The following is a 24,060-nucleotide window of genomic DNA, read 5'->3' as shown; positions in this document are numbered from 1 at the left end:
AGCCGCGTCACCAAGCTTGGGGAATAAAGACTCCTCCTAACATCCCACACTTGGGTCCAGGGTGATTTCAGCGCTCCCCCTAACCGCTGTCAACGGGCGGGCACTCCATGCAGGACCTCAGGCACAGGGTCTAGAGCCAGCCCCTAGGACTTCCTCCACTCCACCCGTGGGGCCGGACATGGCCTGAGTCCCTGCTATGTCCACTCCAGGGACTTCTGCAGGGCGGGAGGACGCAGTCCTGACCCCATACTTGGGGTGCTTACAGGCATGTTCTGGCCACACCCTGGCCACGGACTCGGACTGGAGGGGTACCTGCTCCTATCCCTTCAGCTACAGTGCCCAGGAACTGCAGTCAGGGGCACGACGTGCTGGGGCCCCCAAGGCCAAAGGGCTCCCCAACCCTCTGTGTGCATTCTTTTCCTAACCGTGAGCTGGGCTCTGAGAGGTACCAGGAGAAGCACTCAGGAACCCAGCCCAGCCCCAGGATGGGTGCAACCTAGGTCTGTGCTGTGGGCCCAGATGTTGCCACCTCTGAGAAGGACTGGGGCGCCTTCCACCTAGCTTTGGTCAGATGGGGTAGGAGGTGAGGGAGGTAGTTGGCCCAGCCTTCCCTGCTCCTCTGGTTGGCTATTCCATGGGCCTCCCTTAGGGACCAGACCATTCACAGAGCAGTTGGGACACTTCAAAGCCAAGCTCAGGCTGGGCCCTGGTCGACTCACAGGACCGCTCAGGCCTGGAGGCAGCTACACCACAGCATTGACAGCCCAGAGCCCGCACCAATGCCGCATCCTATAGAAGGCGAGCCCCTTGCCCTGTGGCACCTGCTGCTGAGGATGTGTGGACACTGGCTGTGTGGACAGACCGGGGTGTGGGTGTGGACACTGGCACTGTGGACGGGGGAGGGTGTGGGTATGTGGACACTGGCTGTGTGGACGGGTCAGGGTGTGGGTGTGTGGACACTGGCTGTGTGGACAGGGGAGGGTGTGGGTGTGTGGACACTGTGTAGACAGGGTGTGGATGTGTGGACACTGGCTGTATAGACAGACAGGGGTGTGCGTGTGTGGATGCCAGCAGCCAGTGAGTTGAGTAGTATAAATACAAATTCTTCTATGGCGGCCTTGCTCCTTCCTGGGCCCTGGGCCCGGCACCACCCTGTTCCTGTGGCTGGGTACCGGTGCCTTCCTCATGCCGTGGGCAGTAGTGCTGGCCCTTCCTGGGCCCTGGACGCGGCACCACCCTGCTCCTGTGGCTGGGTACCGGTGCCTTCCCTGTGCCGTGGGCAGTGCTGGCCCTTGCTGTAGCTGTGGGGGCTCTCAGATAGCAACGGCTATGACAGGGGCTACGCCCGAGGGAGCCTGCAGCCACATGTGTGCTTGTCCAGTTCCCTGGGGCAGAAACTATGCCATGTGTTATGGGACAGAGCGCACCTCCACGTTAGCCAGGCCAGTGTACTTGGTGACAGGGGACTTTGTGAACCAAACAGCAACGAAACATCCCACCCCGGGCTAGGGCCATCTGCTTGGACCCACGTGCCTAGAAGTGACCCAAGTAACCTCCCAGGAATTGGGGTGCCCACCGCCCCTGCCTGTGCTCCTGGGGGGATGTGTATGACCGGGACCTAGGACAGCCATGCTGGGATGGAGGGCGGTCAGTGTGATGGCTGTAGGTGGGCTTGGGGAGGGGTCAGGGAGACTCCAGGTGCAAGCTGCCCCTGGGTCCATGGGCCCCCCTGTGGGCTCGCTCCATTTCTGACATGGCAGCTGGGGGGGGGGACTCAGGGTGCTCACCCACAAGGAGGTGCAGCCTGCCTGTCCAGGGGTGCATGGTGGCCCTGCCCTTACACTTGGACTCCACTGCTGCGTCCTGGGAGCAGCATCAGAACACCCTGGTAAATCAGCATGGGCTGGGGTGAGGGCAGATGTGTGGGCAGACGGGGACCAGCGGATACATGCATGAGCAGGTGGATGCGTGGGGGTGGGTCACACAGGATGGCGGGCAGAAAGAGTACACGGTGACCTGGAGGAGATAAGACACCCACCCAAGGCTGTCAGCCGGCCTGGGTGCCCGCTGCCTGCCTCCCCTGCTGCCTGGAGGAGGGGAGCTGGCCATGCCCAGCGGCGCCCTGGGGTGCTCCAGAGCAGATGGACAAGAAAGCAGGCTTCCTGGGACAACAAGCAGCCTGGGGAGCCTTGCCGCCTGCGCCCTCTCCGTGCCCAGCCTTCCTCCCAGCTCCGGCTCCAGCATGCCACCTCCCATTCACCCCTGCAACCTTCACAACACCCCTCTGGATTCCCGCCATGTCCTGTCTGGGCACCATCAGGGTTCCCGACAAACCACCCACAGCTGGCTGATGACATGTGACCTCCAGGCCCATCACATCACACCTGCCACACTCCGCAGGGCTGCCCTGAGCCCACGCCAGCTCACCGGCTCCCAGGGTACCTGCCAGAGATGGACAGTGCCGGCCCAACCACGCTGCCAAGGAGCCTGACCGCAGCCACGGCTGGCACAGGAGGGATGACATGCAGGCAGACCCAGGCCACCCAACTCCAATAGAATGTGAGCAGGTGCCAGCCCAGGGCCGGGTCTTCAGGAAGAGCCAAGTCACAGGATCTGTCTCTGGGCATGGACTGAACCGCGGATGACTCACCCCGGCCCTGTGTGCTCACTCCTCCCCCGTGTCTGGTGCAGGGTGGGAGTCGAGGCTGAAATCACGATGGCTAAGTTAGCCCCTGAATACCTAGCATGTAGCCGTGTGCCTGCACATAGCAGCCTGGCCTCATGGGAGGGTCCCAAGCTCTGGGTACAGCCAGGGCAAAGCCCCACATTCCTATATTCCCAGAGCTGGCTGTGAGGCAGGCCCTCCCTGCAGGACAAGGGCAGACATGACCCGCCAGGTCCTGCTGGACTCAGGCCCCACACGTGACACTGGGCCCCACCTCAGCTTATGTGTGCAAGCTTTGGTTAGGGCTCTCCCCTATCACAGACCCCTGGGTCCCATGCCCCTCCCCCATCACAGCCCTCCCCATGGCAAGTCTCCCGACTCCCTTCCCCAAGGTAGCAGTCTAGAGGTGCAGCCTCATCTGGGCAGGAAGCAGCCTTGGGCCCTGCCCCTGGCACAAGGCCCTGGCACTGGCACCGGGCCCCCTCCCGTGGCACAATGCCACGCCCCTGGCACAAGGCTCCACCTCCTTGCACAAGGACCCACCCTCAGGCACCGGGCTCCGCCCCTGGCACCTGACTCTACCCCCTGCAGCAGGCACCCAGGGTAGAGCCCCAGCTCCGCTGAGACTGTGGGCTTTCCCGCAGGACCCCCTTGGCTGAGGCGGGTGGCAGGGCTTCCCAGGCCTGCTCAGTGAGGTCTTCTCCACGGTGTGCTGGGTGGTGCAGGGTCACAGGTCACTGACCTGGCCCAGCACAGGTGTGGGGCAAGTGCTTGACAGGGCATTACATGGTGCCAAAGCTGGCATGCCTGTGTCCATGGAACACAGCCCCTTGGAGCGCAGCTGTGGCAGTCGTGTGGACCAGCTCTTCTGACAGGGTGGCCTGGGCTCCTACGAAAGCAGAGGCGATTGGCAGGAACAAGGCCTTCCAGCCAAGTCCACCTGCCATCAGAGACGACTCCACAGCATGACCGCTTCACAGCCCCGAGTCTTGGCACCTGCCGGGCTCCTGGCAGACAGAACCTAAGCTGCGGGTGTCAGGAATGTCTAGAAATAGCCCAAGTCAAGAGTGGCCCCCGGGCTGCCAGCAGAGGACGCTCTGCAGCCCGCCTGGTCCTGCTTCTCCTCCGCCCGTCTGCCTTCCCCTTCCGCCAGCTACACCTGGCTCTCCTCTCTCTGATCCAGGATTCCTACATGGTGCGGGGGCCCCAGAACTGGGGCGACCTCCACTGCCTCCCAGGGCATCAGCAGGGAGCTGCAGCAGAAGTAGAGCGGCCGGGACTTGAACTGAAGCCCTGTGGATTGCTATTGACAGTTGCACCTGACATGTGACAGCACAGTCCCATCACCTCTCACAGGGGCCTGGGGCACCTGCTTTACGTTCCATGGTGGCTGCAGATGCTGGGTTGAAAGAGGACACCTCAGAGTCCAACTCCTCCCTGCCTGCCCCAGATCCCACAGCAGCCACGCCGCGCAGGGACAAGCCAGGGCCTCCTTCAGTGCCAGGCCCTGCAGCTCACTAGGGCAGGCCATGCTGGCTGTCTGCTTGGTACCTGGCACCCCACGAGTGCACCACACAAACCCATGGCGGTGTCACCAGGTCACCCCTCATGCAGGACAACAAAGCTGCAGCTGTGGCAAACCCGGGGCTGACCGTCCAGAGCCAGTGTGGCCCCATGGCAGCGTGGGAGCCACGGATGCCCATCCCTGAGCGGCACACAGCTAGGACCCTGAGCGGCACGTGCCTCCGTGCCGCCATGGATGTCCGGCAGCTGGGGCGGCAGCCGTGGCCAGACTGCAGTAATGGCCACAGCAGCAGGCCACTTATGTGATGTGAGTTACCATGGCTGCACTGCAGGTCTCCCATGCTGACCGGCAGGTGGCAGCTGAGTCCCTCAACTCTGGGCTGGCCCCCCCAATGTCCTCGGTCAAAAAAAGGCCTGGATATGACGCCCCAGGATGCCTGTGGCTTTGGCCCGAGCCTGCCCTCCCACTGCCCCCTCAGCAAGCATGTAGGTGCCCAGTCGGGCCTCCTGTCACACCACACGGTGACCAGCCAGCACTGATCAGGACTGGTGGACAGCTAACCACAGCCATTCAAGGAACGGCCTCCAGCTGTGCCCTGTGACCGTGGGACCCCGGGGCCGACAGGTGAGGAGCTGGGTGTGATACTCCTTATGAGTACGCCCACGGGCACGCCCCGGCAAGCAGGGAGCCTGCTAGTGCCTGCCAGCCCCACCAGGAGCCAGGCACATTCAGTCACTCAACAAACCCTTGGCACATCATGAAAGAGACCCCACCCTGAGAGGCAGGGCCTTGCTGGGCTGCAGGCACGAGGGCGCAGGGGCATCCCACGCTCATGGCCTGCTCTCCTGCGAGGCACGCACACACGCACGGGCCGGCTGTCACTCCAGCGCTGGCTGAGCCGTCTCCAGGGACCACAGGACGAAGGACGCCAAAGCTGTCCGACAGACACCGTGGCTCTGTCCCCGGGGACTCTGACAAGTCCCTGGGGACATTCTTCACAGTGAGAAAAATCGGTCTTAAAGGCTCGATAAGGTGCATTCCGCCCCTACAGGAAAGCAATCCATCTTCCTGTTGTGCTGACAGCCAGATGACAAATTGATTCTCTTTAAAAAAAATACACAATCTGCCGGGGGCGGGGCTGGAGGAGCCGGGCTCTCTGCCCAGGGTGGGGGTGAGGGAGCTGGGGAAGCTGCCACGGCCGGCATCTCACAAGGGCCAGTCTGCAACAAAGCTGGACCCTCCTAGCTGGCACACAGCGCTTCATGGCCCCACACCTTGCCATTCCTGCCTCTTCCCGGTCCTGCAGTGCAGCCGACCCCAGAATGGCCAGCAGGCCCCACAGCCTCAAGGGCTGCAGGTGTCCATGTCACAGTGGAAACTCCCAGTCCTGGGCCCAGGGACCTCCTGGAACCCAACGGCTTGCTCCATACCCACCAGTCATAACTCCCCAAGGGAGCCTGCTCTGTGCCCTGTGGAGTTCCCGCCCTCCGTGGGTGTGGCCTGCAGGTGTGGGGGTGTGGCCTGCAAGTATGCAGTAACCAGGGGCTTGTAGTGTCCTCCCAGAGGGGTGCCCTCCACCTTGGAATCCTGGACTGCGGTGTGGGGAGCCTGATGGACACCCACAGGCTGAGCCTGCAGCTGAGCTGCCTGCCCATCGACAGAAGGCAAAGTGTCTCGAGATGGCGGGGGAAGCTCTCTGTGGAGACCCTGTAACCTGACCAGTGCGTGCCCTGCCCAGGGACAAGCACCTGCCAGAGCCAGCACCTGTCAGTCTCCAACATTTACTTGAACCAAACTCCTTATCCTGCCTAGCTGTCAGCAGACTGTGATCACTGATAAAAAGCCGCTCGGTCGCTGTCACCACCTGTCTGTCCTTCACACTGGGGACAGCGCAGGGCAGGAGCGCCACCTGCGAGCTGACGGTGGGGACAGCGCAGGGCAGGAGCGCCACCTGAGAGCTGACGGGTGGGTGCTCGCATTCTCCCTAGGCATGCCTGTTCTGTCCCCTCAGGACAAACTCAGCAGCAGCAAAGAAAACAAGGTGGTGGGTGGGGTGGGGCTGTCTCCCCCCCTTCCCTCCATCCGGCACAGCGCTTGCCAGAATCCTGATATGCCTGAGCATGTGCCCCTCAGGGCGGACATGGAGCTACCGGCTGGGGACAGGCCATTGGTGTCACTGCGGAGACCTCACGGCAGAGTTGCTGTGTGCTGGTGCTCAGCCTGCAGCTGGCTGGCTCAGTGCACACCCCGCAGTCCACCTGCTGTGCAGTCAGCCAGGGCTGCAGGAGCTGCACACATTCCTGGCCTCTTGTGCCCTGGAAGTCCACCAAGCAGCCCGTGCCTTCCTGGGGCCGGGGGCTGAGGGGCTGGCCTGCGCCTATTTCTGCTGCACAGGGTAACTCCCCTCCACCCCAGAGAACTCCATCTCACTTTAGGGTGTCCGGCATCCACTCCAGGTCTGTTGGTCCAGCAGCACTGCTGTCAACTGACCACAGTCCACAAACACCTTCCCCTGAACCTGCTGTTCTGGGGGCGAGTCCTAGGCCCTGCAGCTGACCCCACAGTGGACGCTGAGTCCCCTTCTTCAGGGGCCTGGGTTCAAGCCCCAGCTCTGGCTCCCACACACCATGGGAAGCAGCAACACCCATGTAGGAGGTCTGGATGGAGCTCCAGGCCACAGATGAGGGAGTGGAGGCCACGAGGAGTAGACCCAACACATGGTGATGCCAGCATTAGGCATCATTAGAGTCCAAGGGGGCATCTATGGAAATCTCAGCCACTTTCACCTGTTATTGGGACCTGTGTGTCTTGTGCTCCTGTCCGATTCCCAGAAAAGTGCATAGGACTCAGCATGTGACAACTGTGACCAGGAAAAAGAAAATCAACCATGAGACAAAACAGATTCTCATCACCATGGAGGGGAGGGGAGGGGAGGAGGAGAGAGAGGACCACGGAGGGGACAGAGAGGGAGGACCACAGAGGGGACAGAGAGGGAGGATCACGGAGGGGACAGAGAGGGAGGACCATGCAGGGGACAGAGAGGGAGGACCACGGAGGGGACAGAGAGGGAGGACCACGGAGGGGACAGAGAGGGAGGACCATGCAGGGGAGGGGACAGAGAGGGAGGACCATGCAGGGGAGGGGACAGAGAGGGAGGACCATGCAGGGGAGGGGACAGAGAAGGAGGACCATGCAGGGGACAGAGAGGGAGGACCATGGAGGGGACAGAGAGAGGGAGGACTACAGAGAGGACAGAGAGAGGGAGGACCATGGAGGGGGCAGAGAGGGAGGACCACGGAGGGGACAGAGAGGGAGGACCACAGAGGGGACAGAGAGAGGGAGGACCACAGAGGGGACAGAAAGGGAGGACCACAGAGGGGACAGAGAGGGAGGACCACAGAGGGGACAGAGAGGGAGGACCATGCAGGGGAGGGGACAGAGAGGGAGGACCAAAGAGGGGACAGAGAGGGAGGACCATGCAGGGGAGGGGACAGAGAGGGAGGACCAAAGAGGGGACAGAGAGGGAGGACCAGAGAAGACAGAGAGGGAGGACCATGCAGGGGAGGGGACAGAGAGGGAGGGCCATGCATGGGAGGGGACAGAGAGAAGACGTGGAGGGGAAAGCGAACCACAGAGGGAGAGGATTTTGGCCTGAACATCCTTGCTGCAGGAGCCTGTGCCCCCCCTCCCAGTCTGGGTTCAGGGATTCATGTCGGGGTTTGTTTGTTCACTCCACACAGGAAGCATAAAGCTTATGTGCCAGTATAGGCTACGTCCACCACAGCCACTTTTCCAGGACCATGGGAAGTGCACACTGGGCACGTGGGCGTGTGTCCAGGGAACAGCAGGGCAAGGTCCTTGTCTGATGTGCTTGTACGAGATTGTAAGACTCGGAGCTGTGCTGGCTGCGAGGCCCGGCACTCCCGCTGCGTCTCACGGCCAGGGAGGTCGGGCTCCTGCCGGGTCCCGGGGACTGGCCAGGGAGGTCAGGGGGCCCCAGGGACTGGCCTGCAGCTTCTCAAAGCAGTGGTCGAGCTTCCTGACTGGCACGTGACACTCCAGGTGTGCTGGGCACAGCAGCAGGAAAGTTGGGCTTTAGCCAACACTGGGACCTGGGTGGGAGGCGGGCTCGGTGCACACGGCAGGTCCCTGCTAAAGCCTGGGGGCAGAGAGGACCCCACAGTCGCTGCAGTGCCTCTGTGGCAGTTCTGGGCGGACAGCAAAGCCCCCAGTCAGCCAGACCACACGCGGCTGGACACTTCCTGGGTGATTTTCCCAAAGGCACACCCCAGGGGTTCCTCTTCACTGCCTGGTCCCCTCGCTGCCCTCGGCCCTGCCAGTGAGGTCCTGGTCCGGCCTGGGGATTCCCAACATGGTGCCCATGGACGATTCTGGAGACAGATGCCAGGAGGGGCTGTGTGTTGGGGTACAGGGGTCCAACACCTTGTGCAGTCACCAACCCTGGCACCCACCGGCACCACGCACCAGGCTGCAGGGCAGTGGGGTACTCACAGAACAAGTCCTCTTCCTTTGCAAATAGTGAAATGGGGCTGGGGGGCATGGAGTGCCCACCTGCTGCCAAGGGGGCCACCCCGCAAGGGTCTCTGGAGTTGGCGGATGGCCAGCAGCCTTGAGCAGAGAGCGGGACCCATGCCAACCGCCACCTTCGAACTCCAGGCTGGCACACGGGCCTATAAACCTGGCAGCAGGTGGGCAGGCAGGCAGCTCTCACCTCTGGCCCTCCCTCTGCAGTCCCCAGAACTCTGGGTCATGGATGTGCCCGTCCACAGGCCACAAGCCCTTGGTGTCTACAGGCAGGAGGCACTGGGAGGCAGGCCCTGGCTGGACCCCGCCCCCCACAGACAGCAGGGAGCCCTCCCCCTGCCCAGTGGAGCTGCAGAACAAAGCACTCGCTGGCACCAACGTCTGAGAGGCTGCAGCACCCCGCGGTGAGGGAGGCAGCACCAGAGGCCCCCCACCACCCATCGGCTGACCCACTTACAGGGCCAGGGCGGGGAAAGAGGCCCCAGCACACCAGCCACCCCACCCTCAGCGCCCGTGGAGAGCAGAGTTCCTCATTCCTCGAGACAAACAACGCCTGCAGAACCACCGGAAACAGCCAGCAAAGTGGAAATGCTGAGTCCACACATGCACACGTCTTCATGCACATGTCTTGTGTTACAGAACATGTGTGTGCAGGGGACACAGCAAGGTGTGGAACACGTGTCCACACACGTGTCTTATAGAACACATGTGCAGAGGTGTGAAACACGTGTCCACACATGTGTCTTATAGAACACATGTGCAGAGGTGTGAAACACGTGTCCACACACGTGTCTTATAGAACACATGTGCAGAGGTGTGAAACACGTGTCCACACACGTAGGCAGGATCTTCATCAAGCTCACGGACGGCATGAATTATCTTTAAATTCTGTTTCCTGCACAGGTGTGTTCACACCGTGAGATGACAGCTGTGCCCACACACTGACCCCGTGCGCGCATGTGGGGCTGGGCGGGGAGCCCCAGGCCTGGGCGTGGCATGACCAGCCCCACACAGCAGATGGGCAGCGAGAAGGCTGGTGTGCGGCTAGGGTGCCTTGTCGACAGCCCTCACGTGCTCAGAACACACCGAGGGCCCCGCCGCCTTCCGAGAAACGCAAGGGGAGACAAGTGGACTGGGGTGCGGGGAACGGAAATGCAAGCAGAGCTGCTCCGTAACACGCACGCGCCGTGAACATTCTTTCAGATTCTGTGGCACCAGGATAAAAATGCAAATCCAGTCTTGCTGACCTTTTACAAGAATCCTTGTGCAAGAACTGGGTGAGCCTGAGGGCGGTGTGGTTAGACAGCTGGGCACAGCGGGCACGTCTTGGGTAGGCTGCAACGGGGCACTCAGGACAGAAGGGCGAAGGCCCACCCACGAGGGCAGACAGTGCAGCTGGAGCCTGCAGCACCTGCACCCCGGGAAGCAGGCCTGCTGCTGTCAGTGGAACCCAGAGCTCACGGAACTCTCTGGATGAGCCACGAACAGGGGAGTACAGCCAGATTCCCCGGAATCCCACCGTCACCGCTGCCTTCTGAGGAGGAGCACACGGGAGGCATGAACACAGGAGAACCTACTTCCACACCCCGCCCAGCCAGGGACCAGGGCCACACCCCCAGCACCAGCCCTGCGGCCACCGCGTGCCAGCTGCCTCTCTGCTCCGCCTCCCCCAACACTGCTATGTCACTGACGTGGCCTCATGCTGGGATCAGGGGAAGGCCTGCGTGGCGGAGGAAGGGCGTGGCACTGACCAGCACCATGTCATGGTCATCACGTCCCACCCCCGTCACCCTCATCACACCTTCACCATCATCATCTTCCCCTCAAAGATCAGCCCTACCATCATCACCATCATCATCACCCACAGTCCTCCCTTCACCTCCATCATCATGTCCATCTTTCTCACACCACACCCTCTCACTGCACAGGACTACAGCCCCCACGTTCTGAGGAGGAGAGGGTGCTATTCTAGAACATTCCTCCTTTGGGGACTGGTTATTTCTCTGTAAGGCCATTTCTCATTGATCCTCAGTTGGGAAAACAAATGTGGCCAAGCCGGCACTGCCTCTCCGGTAACCAGACCCGGGTGGAGCAGCGGACAGGTGAACCCTTCCAGGCCCTCAGCAAGTGGTGATGGGGTGGGCAGAGGAGGGGGCGTCCACTCCAGAAGTTGCCATGTGGCACCCTGTCCAGGTCAGCAAGCAGCTGCTCCCCCAAGGTCCCCTCGTGTGGCTACTGCCAGGACTGGGAACCAAGTGCAGCCGAGAGCAGGCCAGTGGCCCTCTGACAGGCCAGAAACCTGCCCGAGACCGGGAGGACCCCAGCCGCTTCTCTCATCCTAACAGCCCGCTGGTGTCGGCTTTTCCACTTACCTGTTGCTATGGAAACGAGCAGCAGAGATGGGAGCTGCTTACAGCCCCCTACCCAGGCCCTGAGCTCACACACAGCCCTGACTGGACATGCAAACATCCCCACATAGGACCTGGGACCACACTCTCCCAGAGGCCACTGGGCAGCTCAGTGCAGCATGGCCAAGATCTCTGTAAACAGCAGGCATCTGGCCACAGACACATCTGGGAGACACCGTGTACAGGCGCAGCCAGGGTTATCGGCGAGGGACACCAGCCTCGGCCATGAACCATGGGGGCAGGGCCAAGGCTGCAGGTGCAGAGCCAACGTGGGGCCTGCAGCTCCTGGCCAGCACGACCTGCAGAGCGGGGAGGCAGGCTCACACAGCCTTCTCTGGGACAGGAAGTGCAGGTCCCCCACACAGGAGGGCTCTCTGCGGAGGCCCCTGGGAGCACAGTGATGTCCGCCGGGGAGCTCGCCTGGATGGGAGCTGGGCCCAGAGTGTGCCCCTCAACCAGCCGGACAACGCTCCTATGGGAACGGAGTCCATGTGGCAGAGAAAGTGACAGCCCAGAAGGGCCCACCTGACCTGCTCACCAGCTGTGTCCCCCGAGCCTGGGCCTCGGCTGTCCTCAGTGAAAGGGAGGCAGGGCCACTGCCCACCACGCCGACAGCTGAGCGCCCTGGCCGAGCAGGTGCTGGTTCCGGGCCGCAGTCATTACCTGGTGCGGAGGGGAGAGGAGCTCTGTTCTTCCCCACCCTGCCATGGTGTGCCATGTCCTGGACCTAGAGGTCAGTCAACCCCACCTGCAGGACGAGGTGTGGAAGATGGGGGACCCAAGACTTTGTCCCTGTGGTTTAAAAGCCTTGCATGTTGGGCTGGGAGCTGCTCCCCCCAGGGCAGCTGATAAGCCATTGCATGTCAGGTGGACAACCCATATCCCAGTGCTGGTTCCAGTCCAGCTGCTCAGCTTCGGAACCAGTTCCCTGCGAATGAGCCTGGGAAGGCAGAGGGAGCTGGCCCAGCCTGACTGGACATCCACCCTCATTCCCAGGTGGTCCTAAAACCTCCCCCCATCCCAGGACAGAGTACAACTCAGGGCAGGTGGTGGAGCCGAGGAGACGGGTCAGCTGCAGGTTATTCCTGCCCACCCCCACGCTGCTGGGCTGCTGGTCACGTCGGGAGCTGTGGGCTTCCTGGACCCTGCCAGGAGGACAAGGAGCTGCCTGGAGCCTTCACTGTGGGGTCACACTGGCTGCACAGCCCCCACTTCCTCCCACTCACGACTCATTGTGGGTCACCAAGCAACCCTTTGCTAGTAGTTCATTTGTTCACCTACAAGACGGGTGTCAGAGCACACAGCACCCCGGAGCACCCAGCACACACACACAAGACTGGCATGTGAGGGCGCACAGGCACCCCGGAGCACCCAGCACACACACACATAGGGCTGGCCTGTCAGGGCGCACAGGCACCCCGGAGCACCCAGCACACACACACAGAGCTGCAGGTGTCAGGGCGCACAGGCACCCCGGAGCACCCAGCACACACACACAGGGCTGCAGGTGTCAGGGCGCACAGGCACCCCGGAGCACCCAGCACACACACACATAGGGCTGGCCTGTCAGGGCGCACAGGCACTCCGGAGCACCCAGCACACACACACATAGGGCTGGCCTGTCAGGGCGCACAGGCACCCCGGAGCACCCAGCACACACACACAGAGCTGCAGGTGTCAGGGCGCACAGGCACCCCGGAGCACCCAGCACACACACACAGGGCTGCAGGTGTCAGGGCGCACAGGCACCCCAGAGCACTCAGCACACACAGGGTTGCAGGTGTCAGGGCGCACAGGCACCCCGGAGCACCCAGCACACACAGAGCTGGCCTGGCTCCTACAGGTCAGTGTTGCCCATGCTGTGACCCCAGTGCCCTCCTCCCTGCATGATCACAGGGGTTGGCGGGCAGTGTGAGGCCCCAGGCTGTAGACATGTGCCTGTCACAGGCCCTGCAGTGGCTCTCATAGGGGATGCTCAGCTGGGAGCGCACTCGGTGAATATTCATTGGATAAGCTAAGGATGGTCATTACAGTAATAGCAGTTGGAGCAGGTAATCCAATCCCAGGCTCCACAGTTGTGGTTAATGTATCTGCTTAGTGAGGGTAAGAAGAGTTGTGGCCAGGGCCGCCCCGGCACTTGACAGCCTGCATGGCACACTGCTTTATCTTCACGCTGCTCAGGCCTCCTAACAGCCAGAAGCCAGGGTCGTGCCACAAGACCCAGCCGGGCATCGTGGTCACGACGACTCACCTGGGAGCAGTAGTCGCCCGACGAACGGGATGATGGGCACAGATCCCCAGAGGAGAGGGGAAGGCCTGGGCCCTAGGGATGGTGGGGCTGCCATCCTTCCTGCATCCCCACAGGGTGGCAACAGCCCACCGGACAGGGCACACTGTCCACAGCAAGTGCCTCCGCGGGGGACCTGGCACAGGGGAAGTGAGCGGGTGATGTTGGGGAGCACAAGCCTCGACAGGTGTGTGAGTGCGTGGGAAGGTCGGTGGGCGGGCAGGCAGGTGGACAGGCAGCAGGTAGGTAAGGAGGCAGACAGATGGAGGATCGGGTTGAGGGCATGGGCTTCGGCCACTGTGTACCCCAAACCGTGCAGGGGCAGTCAGAGAGCTGGGTGCTTCCCCCGGAAGCTGGGGCGAAGGCACCATGATAGCCCTGTCCCCCAGGTGGCCTTGTGCCTCAACCGCCTGCAGGAGCAGGGCCACCTTGTCTGGGGCCCTATGCGCTCTCATGGGCAGCAGGGGAGAGCTGCAGCTGGGGGTGCCATTAAAGTGCTCCAGCAGGTAGGGCCATCAGAATGCAGGCGACTTCGGAGGGCGGGACACTGGGAAAGATGGCCGCTGGCGTGTGGCCGGCTGCTGCTACAGCGTCAGCGCTGTAGTCTGTGCTGTGGTCTGCATTGTGCAGCCAGCCTCATGCTCCTCCAGGGACCTGGGCCCATCACTCCACTGGCAGGGAGGGCTGTTGCTCACAGGTGAGCCGAGATGGCCGCAATGCCCCCAAGGGCTCTGGGCAGTCATTGCATAGTTTAGACCTGAACTTGGGTTTCTGGGCCTGAACAGACACCTGTGGGCCCAGCCCATCACCCGCCCTGGGCACCTGTACCTCCCTGAACCATAGCCCCGAGGCACTCTGCTCTGACGTTGGCAGAACGACCCTGCTTAGCACACACCGAGCCACTGTCCACCCCACATGGCCTGCCTCATGTGGTCGCCTCTGCGTGGAGAACTTGGGTCACACACAGTGCTTCTTACAGGAAGCCGGCCATGCTGTGCCCATCTGGACATCAGCCCGACAGGCCAGTTTGCAGGGACCTCTAAGAGTCTCCTCTGGGTGGCAAAGGAGTCACGGGGGGACGTCGTGGCTGGCATCAGGAGCTCCCCCACAGCAGCCCACCCCGTCTTGGCCCAGGCTCCAGGCAAGGGTCATCTCTGCTATAACTGGGGAAATGGCCAGTGCCACCAAGACCTGCGACCCCAGCAGGGACCCTCGGACATGCACCTGCTCCCTCCTGGGGGTGTGGGAGGCGTCTCCTTCCGTGTCAGCCAGGGGTTGGCCTCCGGAGGATGGATAACGGCTCATTTATATGGGACAAGTCACTTTTTCATTGGTCTCTAATTACATGACAATTTAGACTTCATCCTTCACCACGTCCTTTGGTGTGTGCGTACGACCTGCGCGAAGCCTGTCAATGGCTCCTGCCGCCGTTAAGGACACCACGAGAGCACGGCCAGCAGTGCAGCCCATGACGGGGCGCAGTTAGGCACGTCATTGTTCCCCCACCCCGAGTAATTACACAGTGCTGGCATTTCTTGCGTATTGCTGTTTTTTTGTTTTGGTTTGTTTTTTCCACTGACCTAATCGTGGTCTCCTTCCCCAGACCCAGACAGGGGGTCACCAGGGATGGCCTGAAACAATCCAGTCATCGGAGGGAGCTGGCTGAGGCTCCAGGGAGGGAGCCCCACAATGCTGCCAGGAAAGCTCTCCGGCTCGTGGCCACGTGACAGGGATGAGCGCCCACCGTGCCCACCATGGCCGGTCCTCTGCCTCTCTCTAGGGATGGGACAGGTCAGGGCCCCCTGCCTGCTGCAGCCCTGGGCTGACCCTGTCTGCCCAGCACCTGCCGAGAGCCGCCCCTGCCTCGTCAGCTGCCCCCCCGTCTCTGCGCTTCTCCCAGGCCGGCTGTTTGCCAGGGCCATGTTTTCGCAGCGGCACAAGGGCACGCGCTGGGCTGCAGAGGACAGCCCTGGCCCACTCAGCGGCCAGCCAGAAGGGCAAGCCCACAGGGCTGGGTCCCAGAAGCACCCTCACCAAAGCAGACTTCTTCCACATACCAGAGGCAGGGGAAGGGCCGAGAACCCAGACCGACAACATCAAAGCTACCTTCCCTCCCGGGTACCAACTCCTGTTGTAAAATAGCTCTAAGTACCGCCTGCAGTGGTCCGTCCATGGGCTGTGAGAAACTTCCAGAAATAAAGTGACTCTCACTGGACCAATGCTCAGAGCCAGCCAGACAAGCCACATCCCTGGCGGTTGGTCACCTGCTCCTTAGCGCAGTATACACAGGCCCGGCCTCATGTGGAACACGGGCTCAACACGAGATGGCCCGCCCGTGGGAAGCAGAGTACTTGGGAGGCAGCCAGAGAGGAAAGCAGAGACGACCCCGGAGCAGGCAGCCCCCAACCCACCCACGCTGGGCACCCAGGGACCCCATGCCCATCCTGACTCCCTGCTGCACTCGAGTTGCACATACAGGCCACCTGGCTTGAGCTGTTCCTGGACAGAGTGCTAGGTCCGTCTGTCCCTCTCGGAGCTGCGGGCAGGTGGGCGAGCTGAGTGAACGAGCCAAGTTATGGGGGTCTCAGCCCAGCTCTCGCTTCCCAGCTGAGGATGCAGACCCCCCGGGCCCACGGGTTGGGGGCCAGAACCTCAGGACGTGCCCCAAACTGCCGTTTGATTGAATTTTTTTGTAAAATGCCTGTGTGTGTGTGTGCACTGTGCTGCACATGGGCAGCTGTGTGGTAAGTATATGGGGGGATGTGTGGTTTATGTGTTGGATATGTGGGGTGTGTGTGTGTGTAGTGTACGGTGTGTGTGGCTCGTGTGCCGGGTATATGTTGTGTGTCACACATGTGCTGCGTATGTTGCACATGTGTTGCATGGGTGGCATGTGTGCAGGCACGCGTGTCTGACCTGTCTGTAAACCCACACTGACACACAGGTGCCAGGCGAAACACACATGCCTTGCTACTACACACACTGAAGCCAGTGCTGCCCACAGCTGCCTGGCTCTGCCTCCGCCACTCGGAGCCACCACGGCCTGGAGGCCACATGGGAAATGCACACTCAGACCAGATTCAGGAGGTGCAGAGGCACCCAGGATCTACTTGGGGCTGTGAGGGTCCCCCGGGCCAAGGCTGCAGCACTGGGAGCTCTGATCACACTGCAGGTGAGACCCACACATCAGGTACACAGCGCTGCTCCGTGGGCTCCGCACAGCCGGGGACTGTTCCCATCCTCCCCCCACGGTGTGGCCCCTCCCAGGCCAAAGTCGCACAGGGGTGGCTTCTCTTCCAAGCCTCTTCTCATGCCCAACCCCCTACATACACACAGAGGATGGGGAGGGGGTCCCATCTGCTGGGGTCCCACCAGACTGAAGGCTTCTAGAAAGTCCAAGTCTCTTGTCTAGCTCACCCTGTCTCCCCAGGGCCCAGCACAAACAGGTGCACCACGGCACCTGTTACCTGCAGACAGGACTGGGACTCATTCACTGCTAGGCACACAGAGGGCCTCAAGCCACATGTGCCCAAGGGATGAGTGCTGAAGATCCCGTCCACACTGCCTGCTTAGAGAGGGGACAGCCACGGGCCAGGCAGGTGGAGCAGAGCTGGGCTTCTGCCCATGTGGCTCTCCACAGGAGGCCAGGCCGTTCGAGCTGGGTAAGCTGAGGTTAAGGGAGACACAGCACGGCAGCCCCCACGCTGCGCCTGACAAGGACACAGGACAAGCTTTCTCTGGTGGAAGCCGCTTTAAAATCCACACCTGTGGATGGCAAGTCTTCGGAAAGTTCAAGAAAGAGTCTGCTATGAGGAAGTGTGCATTTTGCCAGGGCCTTAGAGCACTGCCCGCAGCCAGGCGGCCAGGCCAGGCTGTCTGGATGTGAGCAAGCCAGGCACCTGCCCACGAGATGCTCACAACAGGATATCGCAGGGCCTGGCCAGCCTGGGATCCGATCTTTGCTCACGGCCAAGTGGCAGGTGTTCATGGGCCACCTTGGGCACTCCACCATCCGCTGAGCCCAACTTCCTTGCCTGGACCGTGAGGAGGTGCCATGAACCCCTGACGGGCTCAGCCCACCCATGCCCAGGCAGTCGGTGACCCCTCTGTGGGTTTCCTTTTCTCCTTGATAATAAATCTAATTTGCCTGTGAATTCCTGCCCCGTCTTTCTCGCTCACTTTCTGTGTGTCTCCTAACAACAGCGAAGGCCTCCCTGGCCACCGTGGGCAGTCACAGGTCCTCCACCTCTGGCACGTCCCCCACCCCACGTTCACCTCCCTGACCCATGTGGGGTCACACTGCATGCAGTGGGGTCACTGGATGGGATGGAAGAAAGAGGCGCAGCTCTGACCCAGCAGCCCCACTGGCCCAGGGCAGGGAGGGAGTCAGGACCCTGCAGGCCACTCCTCCATGCATCCGGCTCTGGCCACCGATGATGCTTCCATGGTGGTAAAGAACAAGCCCAAACCAGGAACAGGGAGGAGAGGGAGACCGCGTCCACTCCCTGTCCCTGTCACGGTCTGCGCAGCCAGCTCGGTGCCGTCCACTCTGCGTCCCTGTCACGGTCTGTGTGCTCGTCCAGCCCACAGAGGGTGTCACAAAATGAACAGGGGTGCCAGGAGGGCCAGCCTCGTGCCCCACCACGGGAGCCCCAGGCATCCAACTCAGGATCTCATGACCTCTGTATGAGACGCGGCTGACGCCCAAGTCTCCCAGGAGAAACAAGCAGAGGGAGGCGGCCTGTTTGTGTCCTGCCTGGCCCTGGTCTGTCCGAGGTCCTCCCCCTCCCCCCAGGCCCAGGGCTGCTCCCCTGGAATGAACCAGGACAAGAGGGTGGCCAGGCCTCTCCCCCGGTTCCAGGGTCCTGCGGTAGCCATAGTGCAAGCACACCCCTGCAAGTGGCAGCCAGGGCGTGGCGAGCCGGCAGCCGATGCTGTCCCACTGCACTGTCAGCAGACAGGGCTAAGGACACCCTCAGAGTGGGAAGCATTAAGGAAAACAAATCCATGACGACCGCTGCAACCTTTCCGTGTCCTCACTGCTCCCCCACTGCCCGGCGGACACTGCCTCCAGTGGGCAGAGACAAGGGTGTGCTGTGGAGCCTGCAGTGCCTGCCCCCTCTCGCCCAGGCCTGGCAAGCAGCCAGGTGGCAGCCATCAGAACAACCTCAAGGAGGACCAGGAAGGACACCCAGGAGGGCGAGATGCGTGCCAGACTCGGGGGCCCCACGGGGGATGCCCCGGCCAACGCCTACCTTCCTCTTGTTGGTCGGGCAGATGTAGAAGCTGTCAATAATGGTGGTGACACCAGGCTGGAGGGTGAGCTTGGTGTAGGTCGTCCCGAAGTCCGATGACCTGGAGAGACAGGGGGCAGCCAACGGTCAGCGCAGTGGTGGTCAACACATTAACCCCACTTGGCATCTAGCGCCACCCACCCAGGCATATGGCAGCTTGGGCAGGCACCACAGGCCCCCCAATGTGGCAGCCTCTGTGGGAGAGGGCACAGAGGACTCAGTCAGATCAGATTAGAAGGCTTGCAAGCCCTCTGGTGACCCCTGGTGACCCCCCAGGGGACTCTGGGTGCCTGGTACGCGCCAGGGCTTACAGGGCTTACAGGGCTGTGTCCCAGACCCTGCAGACAGGTGTCACCACGCCACCTCACAGGTGACTATGAAGAGCACCCTGAAGTCACCCCTGCAGGGGCAGGGATGGCCCTGCGCTCCTGAGCCCCTGCTGCCAGTGCAGCCCTGGGGCGCAGGCCGGCCTAAGGTGGCCGAGCCTGTGGGAGGCAGTGGGGACCGCATGGCCATCCAGCACAGCAGGGGAAGGCCAGACGGAGGCTCCTTCCCGTTGGGGCTCCAGCCTCTGAGCTCAGCAGCAGCCCGGCTCCACCATGCAGGAGGCCTGGGAAGCCTCCTGCCCTCAGAGCTGCCCTGCAAGGGGGGCCTGGTCGTGTCACGATACCCTGCGGGGTCCCCAGGGACACAGGTCTCCAGGAGCAGGGCCTTGGTGCCCTCTTAGCCACACTTCCTGTGGGTTGGGTCCCTCCTGAGCCCTCAGGAGGCCCCAGGGGCAGCCACTGGGGGGTATCTGGTGGCAGGGGAGGGGTGCAGCTCCTGGCTGCCGAGGACCGTGGAGGGCTGAGAGGAACACCTGACTCCCAGCACCTTGGAGAATTGATTTTCCCTGGGAAGGAGGGAGAGAGGCCCATTAGTGGAGCATCGATCCTGAGCCCAGGAAGCCCCAGGCCCTGGCCAAAAACCATGCTGCGTTTATGAGCTGTGTCTGCATACCACCCTGCCCCCTGCCAGTCTGCCTGCTAAACACCTCGCCACTCCTGCTGCCCAGCCGGGGGCACCTGCTCCCTCGTGGGACTTGCCAGGGGAGGCCCACAGCATGGCAGGTGGACCAAGAACCCTGCTGACCAGGAACTGGCCCCCCAGTGGGGCCAGGGGAGGCAGACACACAGTGGACACAGAAACGAAACCACAAGGGTTCTGGTGTGATGAGGGCTGGGGGAGGAGTGCAGACAGCGGGGTGGAGGATGACGGGAGGGGTGGGGCGATGCCCACCTGGCAGACGGGGCAGCTTCTGAGGAGGGAGACCAGGCCTGGTGGGGAAGGGGCATCTATGCTGGGGTGTGTGCCCCAGATTCACATCCGCCCAGCACCAGTGAGCATGGCTTACCAGCTCACACGGCTCACCGGGTCTGGACAGGCTCATCTGGTTAGAATGAGGCCACACTGCATGTGACTTGTGGCACATGGTGGGGATTTGCAAGCAGGAGAGGCGGCCAGAGATAGCGACACCACGCATGGCGGCAGCCACTCACAGGACCGGAGAGACACAGGGGACAGGGGACAGGCTCTCTGGAAGGCCATGAGTGGCCAACACTGGGCCACGTGGTGTGTGCGGAGCTGGCTAGGGAAGCCCTGGGAGCCACGTGCAGCAGCATCCCAGCAAGGGGGAGCAGTAGGTGCAAGGGGCCTGTGGCAGGTTCCCAGGCACCCACATCTGCCATGCCACCATGAGCCCCGTACTCTGCCAGCCCTATGTGCCAGGGACCTTGTCACACAAGGGGACAACCAAGCACTCGGTCACTCCCATTCCTTCACCCAATGCTCAGCTAGCTCTGGGGGGTGAGGCCCAAAAGCCAGATTCGTTCCTTCACTCAAACAGATTTGCAGCAACAGCTGTGGCTTTGAGGGAGGGAGCGGCCACAGGCCAGGGCTCACAGGCTCTGGACATGGGCATGGGTGCAGCAAAGGTGACCTGAGGAGGCCAGGTGAGGAAACTGAGGCTCTAGCAGCCTTTGGTCCCCTGCAGGCTCACAGCACCACAGGACCCATGGCGTCTGGCCATGATCCTGATGTTCTGATGCATTAGGGCACACTGGGCACACCATCCACACATGCCAAACCTCACTGACCGCGTCTGTGAGCTCCACTGCACCCGCACTGTTCCCTGCCACAGCCTGCCCAGGAGGCACAGTGTTCCCACAGCCGCCAAGGATGCCACGGATCTTTCTGGAACAAAGCTGGGCTGGGTCTAACCCTGCAGAACATTCACCTCTGCCCCGCCTGCCACTCCTGCAGCTGTTCCCAGCCCAGGTGCGAGACCACACACCTGGTTCCTCGTCCACTCCTGCAGCTGTTCCCAGCCCAGGTGCGAGACCACACACCTGGTCCCTCGTCCACTGCCTGCCCCATGAGGACACTCCCCCATGACCCCGGCTGCCCTTGCCGCTGGCAGAACCCCAATCTACACAAGCCTGTGCTGGGTGCAGCCAGTGGGCAGCTTCCTGCTTCCGGCCTGCGAAGGTGGGCTAGGGATTCTATAGATGGCAGGTTTTGCCATGTTCCCATCATGGAATACTCCATACCAGTGATTAGGCCCTACGAGCACCCCGTTCTGCCCACAGCCTTCTCCTCCATGCTGCCCCTCAGGCCTGCTCCCAGACCAGCAAGAAAGGGCCACACCTGGCCAGTTCTTTACGGCATCAGCCCCCACTCCAAGTGGATGAGCCACAGTGACACCCAATGCTGGGTGGGACACTGCACCTGCCTACAGTCCAGGGAGAAAAGGCAAGAAAACCATAGGAGCCCTGGGTCCCCAGGAGGCAGCCAGGGCCCCGGCAGGCCTGGAGAGGGGCAGTGGGTGCCCAGGAGGAGGCCAGGGCCCCGGCAGGCCTGGGGAGGGGCAGTGGGTGCCCAGGAGGCCAAGGCCCCAGGAGGCCTGGAAGGGGCAGTGGGTGCCCAGGAGGAGGCCAGGGCCCCGGCAGGCCCGGGAGGGGCCGTGGGTGCCCAGGAGGAGGCCAGGGCCCCGTCAGTGGACTCTCACTGTAGCCGGGCCAGCCCACTTCTGTGAGATCTGAGTCTGAGCGTCTGGGTGAGTGGCAGACGCTGATGCAGGACCTGCAGACTGGACTGCGAGCGAGCGAGCATGACCACTCAGCAGCAGGGAGGGTTGTGCCGTACCAGACCCTCCTCCCAAGGTGGCATGCCTACAACCCCTGCTGCCCGGGCACCTCTGACCTCTGTCGCCATGCTGGTATCTCTGTCATCACTGCCCCAGGGCACAGTGGCTCTGAGGGCTCTGTCCTTGTCCCCGTCCCTCCATCCACGTGTCCCTGATCTGCATGAGCTGCCTGTGGGGACAACGTGTGGCTGCCTCCCCTGCACCATGGGGAAACAGGGGCTGCACGAGCTCTGGTCCCTGTTGGGACCTGGACGCCAGCACTCTGTCGGACAGTCCAATGGCAGCCAGCACATGACAGGGTCCCTGCAGGCAGCACAGAGCCCTGTGACTGAGGAGCAGGGGACAGGGAGTCACGGAGGAGGGCGAGGCTCCCCTCAGCGAGGTGGCCTGTGGCAGAGGGTAGGATCCAGCTGGTCGCTCAGCACGCGTGGGGCCCTAGGACGGCAGGTACCAAGGCCCTGCTCTCTGGCTACCCTGCCCACAGCCCCCAGAGCCTGGGTCTTGCAGCTGGCTTCCCTGGAGAAGCCAGGCATGCTTCAGGTCCTAACTACTCGCAGCAGTACCTGCAGCCAGCAGGGGAGGGCAGGGCCACCCTGCCCCCCACAAGCTGGGTCCCAAACAGGACTTGCTCAACAGGACGCCAGAATGTCTGGCAGAAGGAAACCAGATCCCTCCTGCTCATCATGCGGCGCTGGAGGCAGCCACATCCAAAGTGACCGGGCCGCCAGGCCGCGCTCACCCGGGAAGACAGCTCCACTGTCTTCTGACGTTGAACCCACGCTAATAAGGCAAATAAACATGCATTTAAAGATCAGAGTCCATGCAGTTACAGTCTATTAAATTAAATTCACCATCAAGGGTGAGAGAAGATAAACTGGGATTATTCTAGTCACGGCAATTAACAGCACAGCCACGAGCGCCAGGAGAGCCATGTAATTCCCCCGTCCCTGAGGCAGCCACGCTGGCTGCGCCAGGCGCTGGAGCTGGGAAGGGAGGGCCGGCGACTCCTGCAGGGCCTTGGACCCCTCCTGGGATTCAGAGGAGGCTGGGCAGTCCTGTGGTGGCAGCTCCCAGCTCCCAGCTCCCTGCCACCCTGACCACTAACTGCACAAAGGCCACAGGCCGAGCCCAGGCCTCCATGGCCCTGAGCAAGCTGCGCTTCCTCCTCCCAGGCCGGGAGTGGGAGGCCTGGGGGGAGCATGCAACGGGGGAGGGGCCGGCTCATCACCAAGGGTGTGACCTGGCACCCATGGACAGGCCATCATCTACTCCCGGGGCTGCCCATGGGCCCCTGTGCCATCCAGAGCCACACATGCCTGCACAGCTCAGAGCTCAGAGTCCCACTCCGTCCCACGGGGCCCCCAGGAGCACACACTGCTCTTCCTACCACGCTGATAGGGTACTGAAACTTGGGACTGACAGAGGTCCTGACGCTGTGCAGCCATAGGTGGGTGCTGGGTGCCACCCCCCACCCCCACGGATCAACAGACCCCAGCAGGGACCTGGGAGTCATCGCCCTCCTCCATGACTCCTGTGAGGGTGCTATAAGGAGATGCTTGGCACCAACGGGCAGTGGAGGCTGTACCCGTGCAGGAGCAAGTGGGCACCCACACAGGCACATTGTGGCGCACACACAGTTACACACAGGCACACATACAGGCTTCATTTCCCATGGGAGATCGGGGGTGGCTGCACTGCCTGGTAATTGCAGTGGGAATTAAGGAAAATGCCAACCCTGCTGGCAGGAGCATAATTAATTTGGGGAACTTAACCGTATTGTAGCGGGTGCATTTCCTGGGAGGTGGTGATTCTAAGCAGAGGGGAAGAAGAGAGATAGCCTTGGACCCCAACAGGCGGGAGCGTGCCTTGGCTGGGCTGGGACCCGCCCTGCCTACCCCACCGGGAGCCCCGCCTGCTGTCCACTAGACATCCCGGTCCCAAGGGAAGGGACATGTGCCAGGATGTCACAGGAGGTCCATGCACAGACCGGAGGCCCAGTGTCCACCTGTGCCCTGTCCCATCGTCCACGTGCCTGAGCCCTGCCACCTCCCAGGTCCCTGGCCACTGAGGCAGGCGGCAAGCAGGCTTGGCTTGAAGGATCCACAATGCTGGGCGTCGCTGCTCTGCTCTGCTTCCCCTCCAAGCAAGAGAC

At 62.2% G+C, this 24,060-nt stretch overlaps 1 protein-coding gene across 3 annotated transcripts in view; it reads right to left on the bottom strand.

The window, feature by feature from the left end:
* The window catches only part of SORCS2 (sortilin related VPS10 domain containing receptor 2), a 136,990-nt gene that overhangs the window by 26,699 nt on the left and 86,231 nt on the right, over positions 1-24,060 (bottom strand). For all 3 annotated transcript variants that reach the window (XM_058670309.1, XM_058670308.1, XM_058670310.1), the window contains exon 3: positions 18,686-18,785. In XM_058670309.1, coding sequence (XP_058526292.1) covers positions 18,686-18,785 — 100 coding nt within the window. The remainder of the gene's footprint in view (positions 1-18,685; positions 18,786-24,060) is intronic.

Source organism: Ochotona princeps, chromosome 11 (genome assembly GCF_030435755.1).
Source record: "Ochotona princeps isolate mOchPri1 chromosome 11, mOchPri1.hap1, whole genome shotgun sequence".
Lineage (NCBI taxonomy): Eukaryota > Metazoa > Chordata > Mammalia > Lagomorpha > Ochotonidae > Ochotona > Ochotona princeps.
The sequence above is the reverse complement of the archived record's forward strand: the minus strand, read 5'-3'. Positions and strand labels throughout refer to the sequence as shown.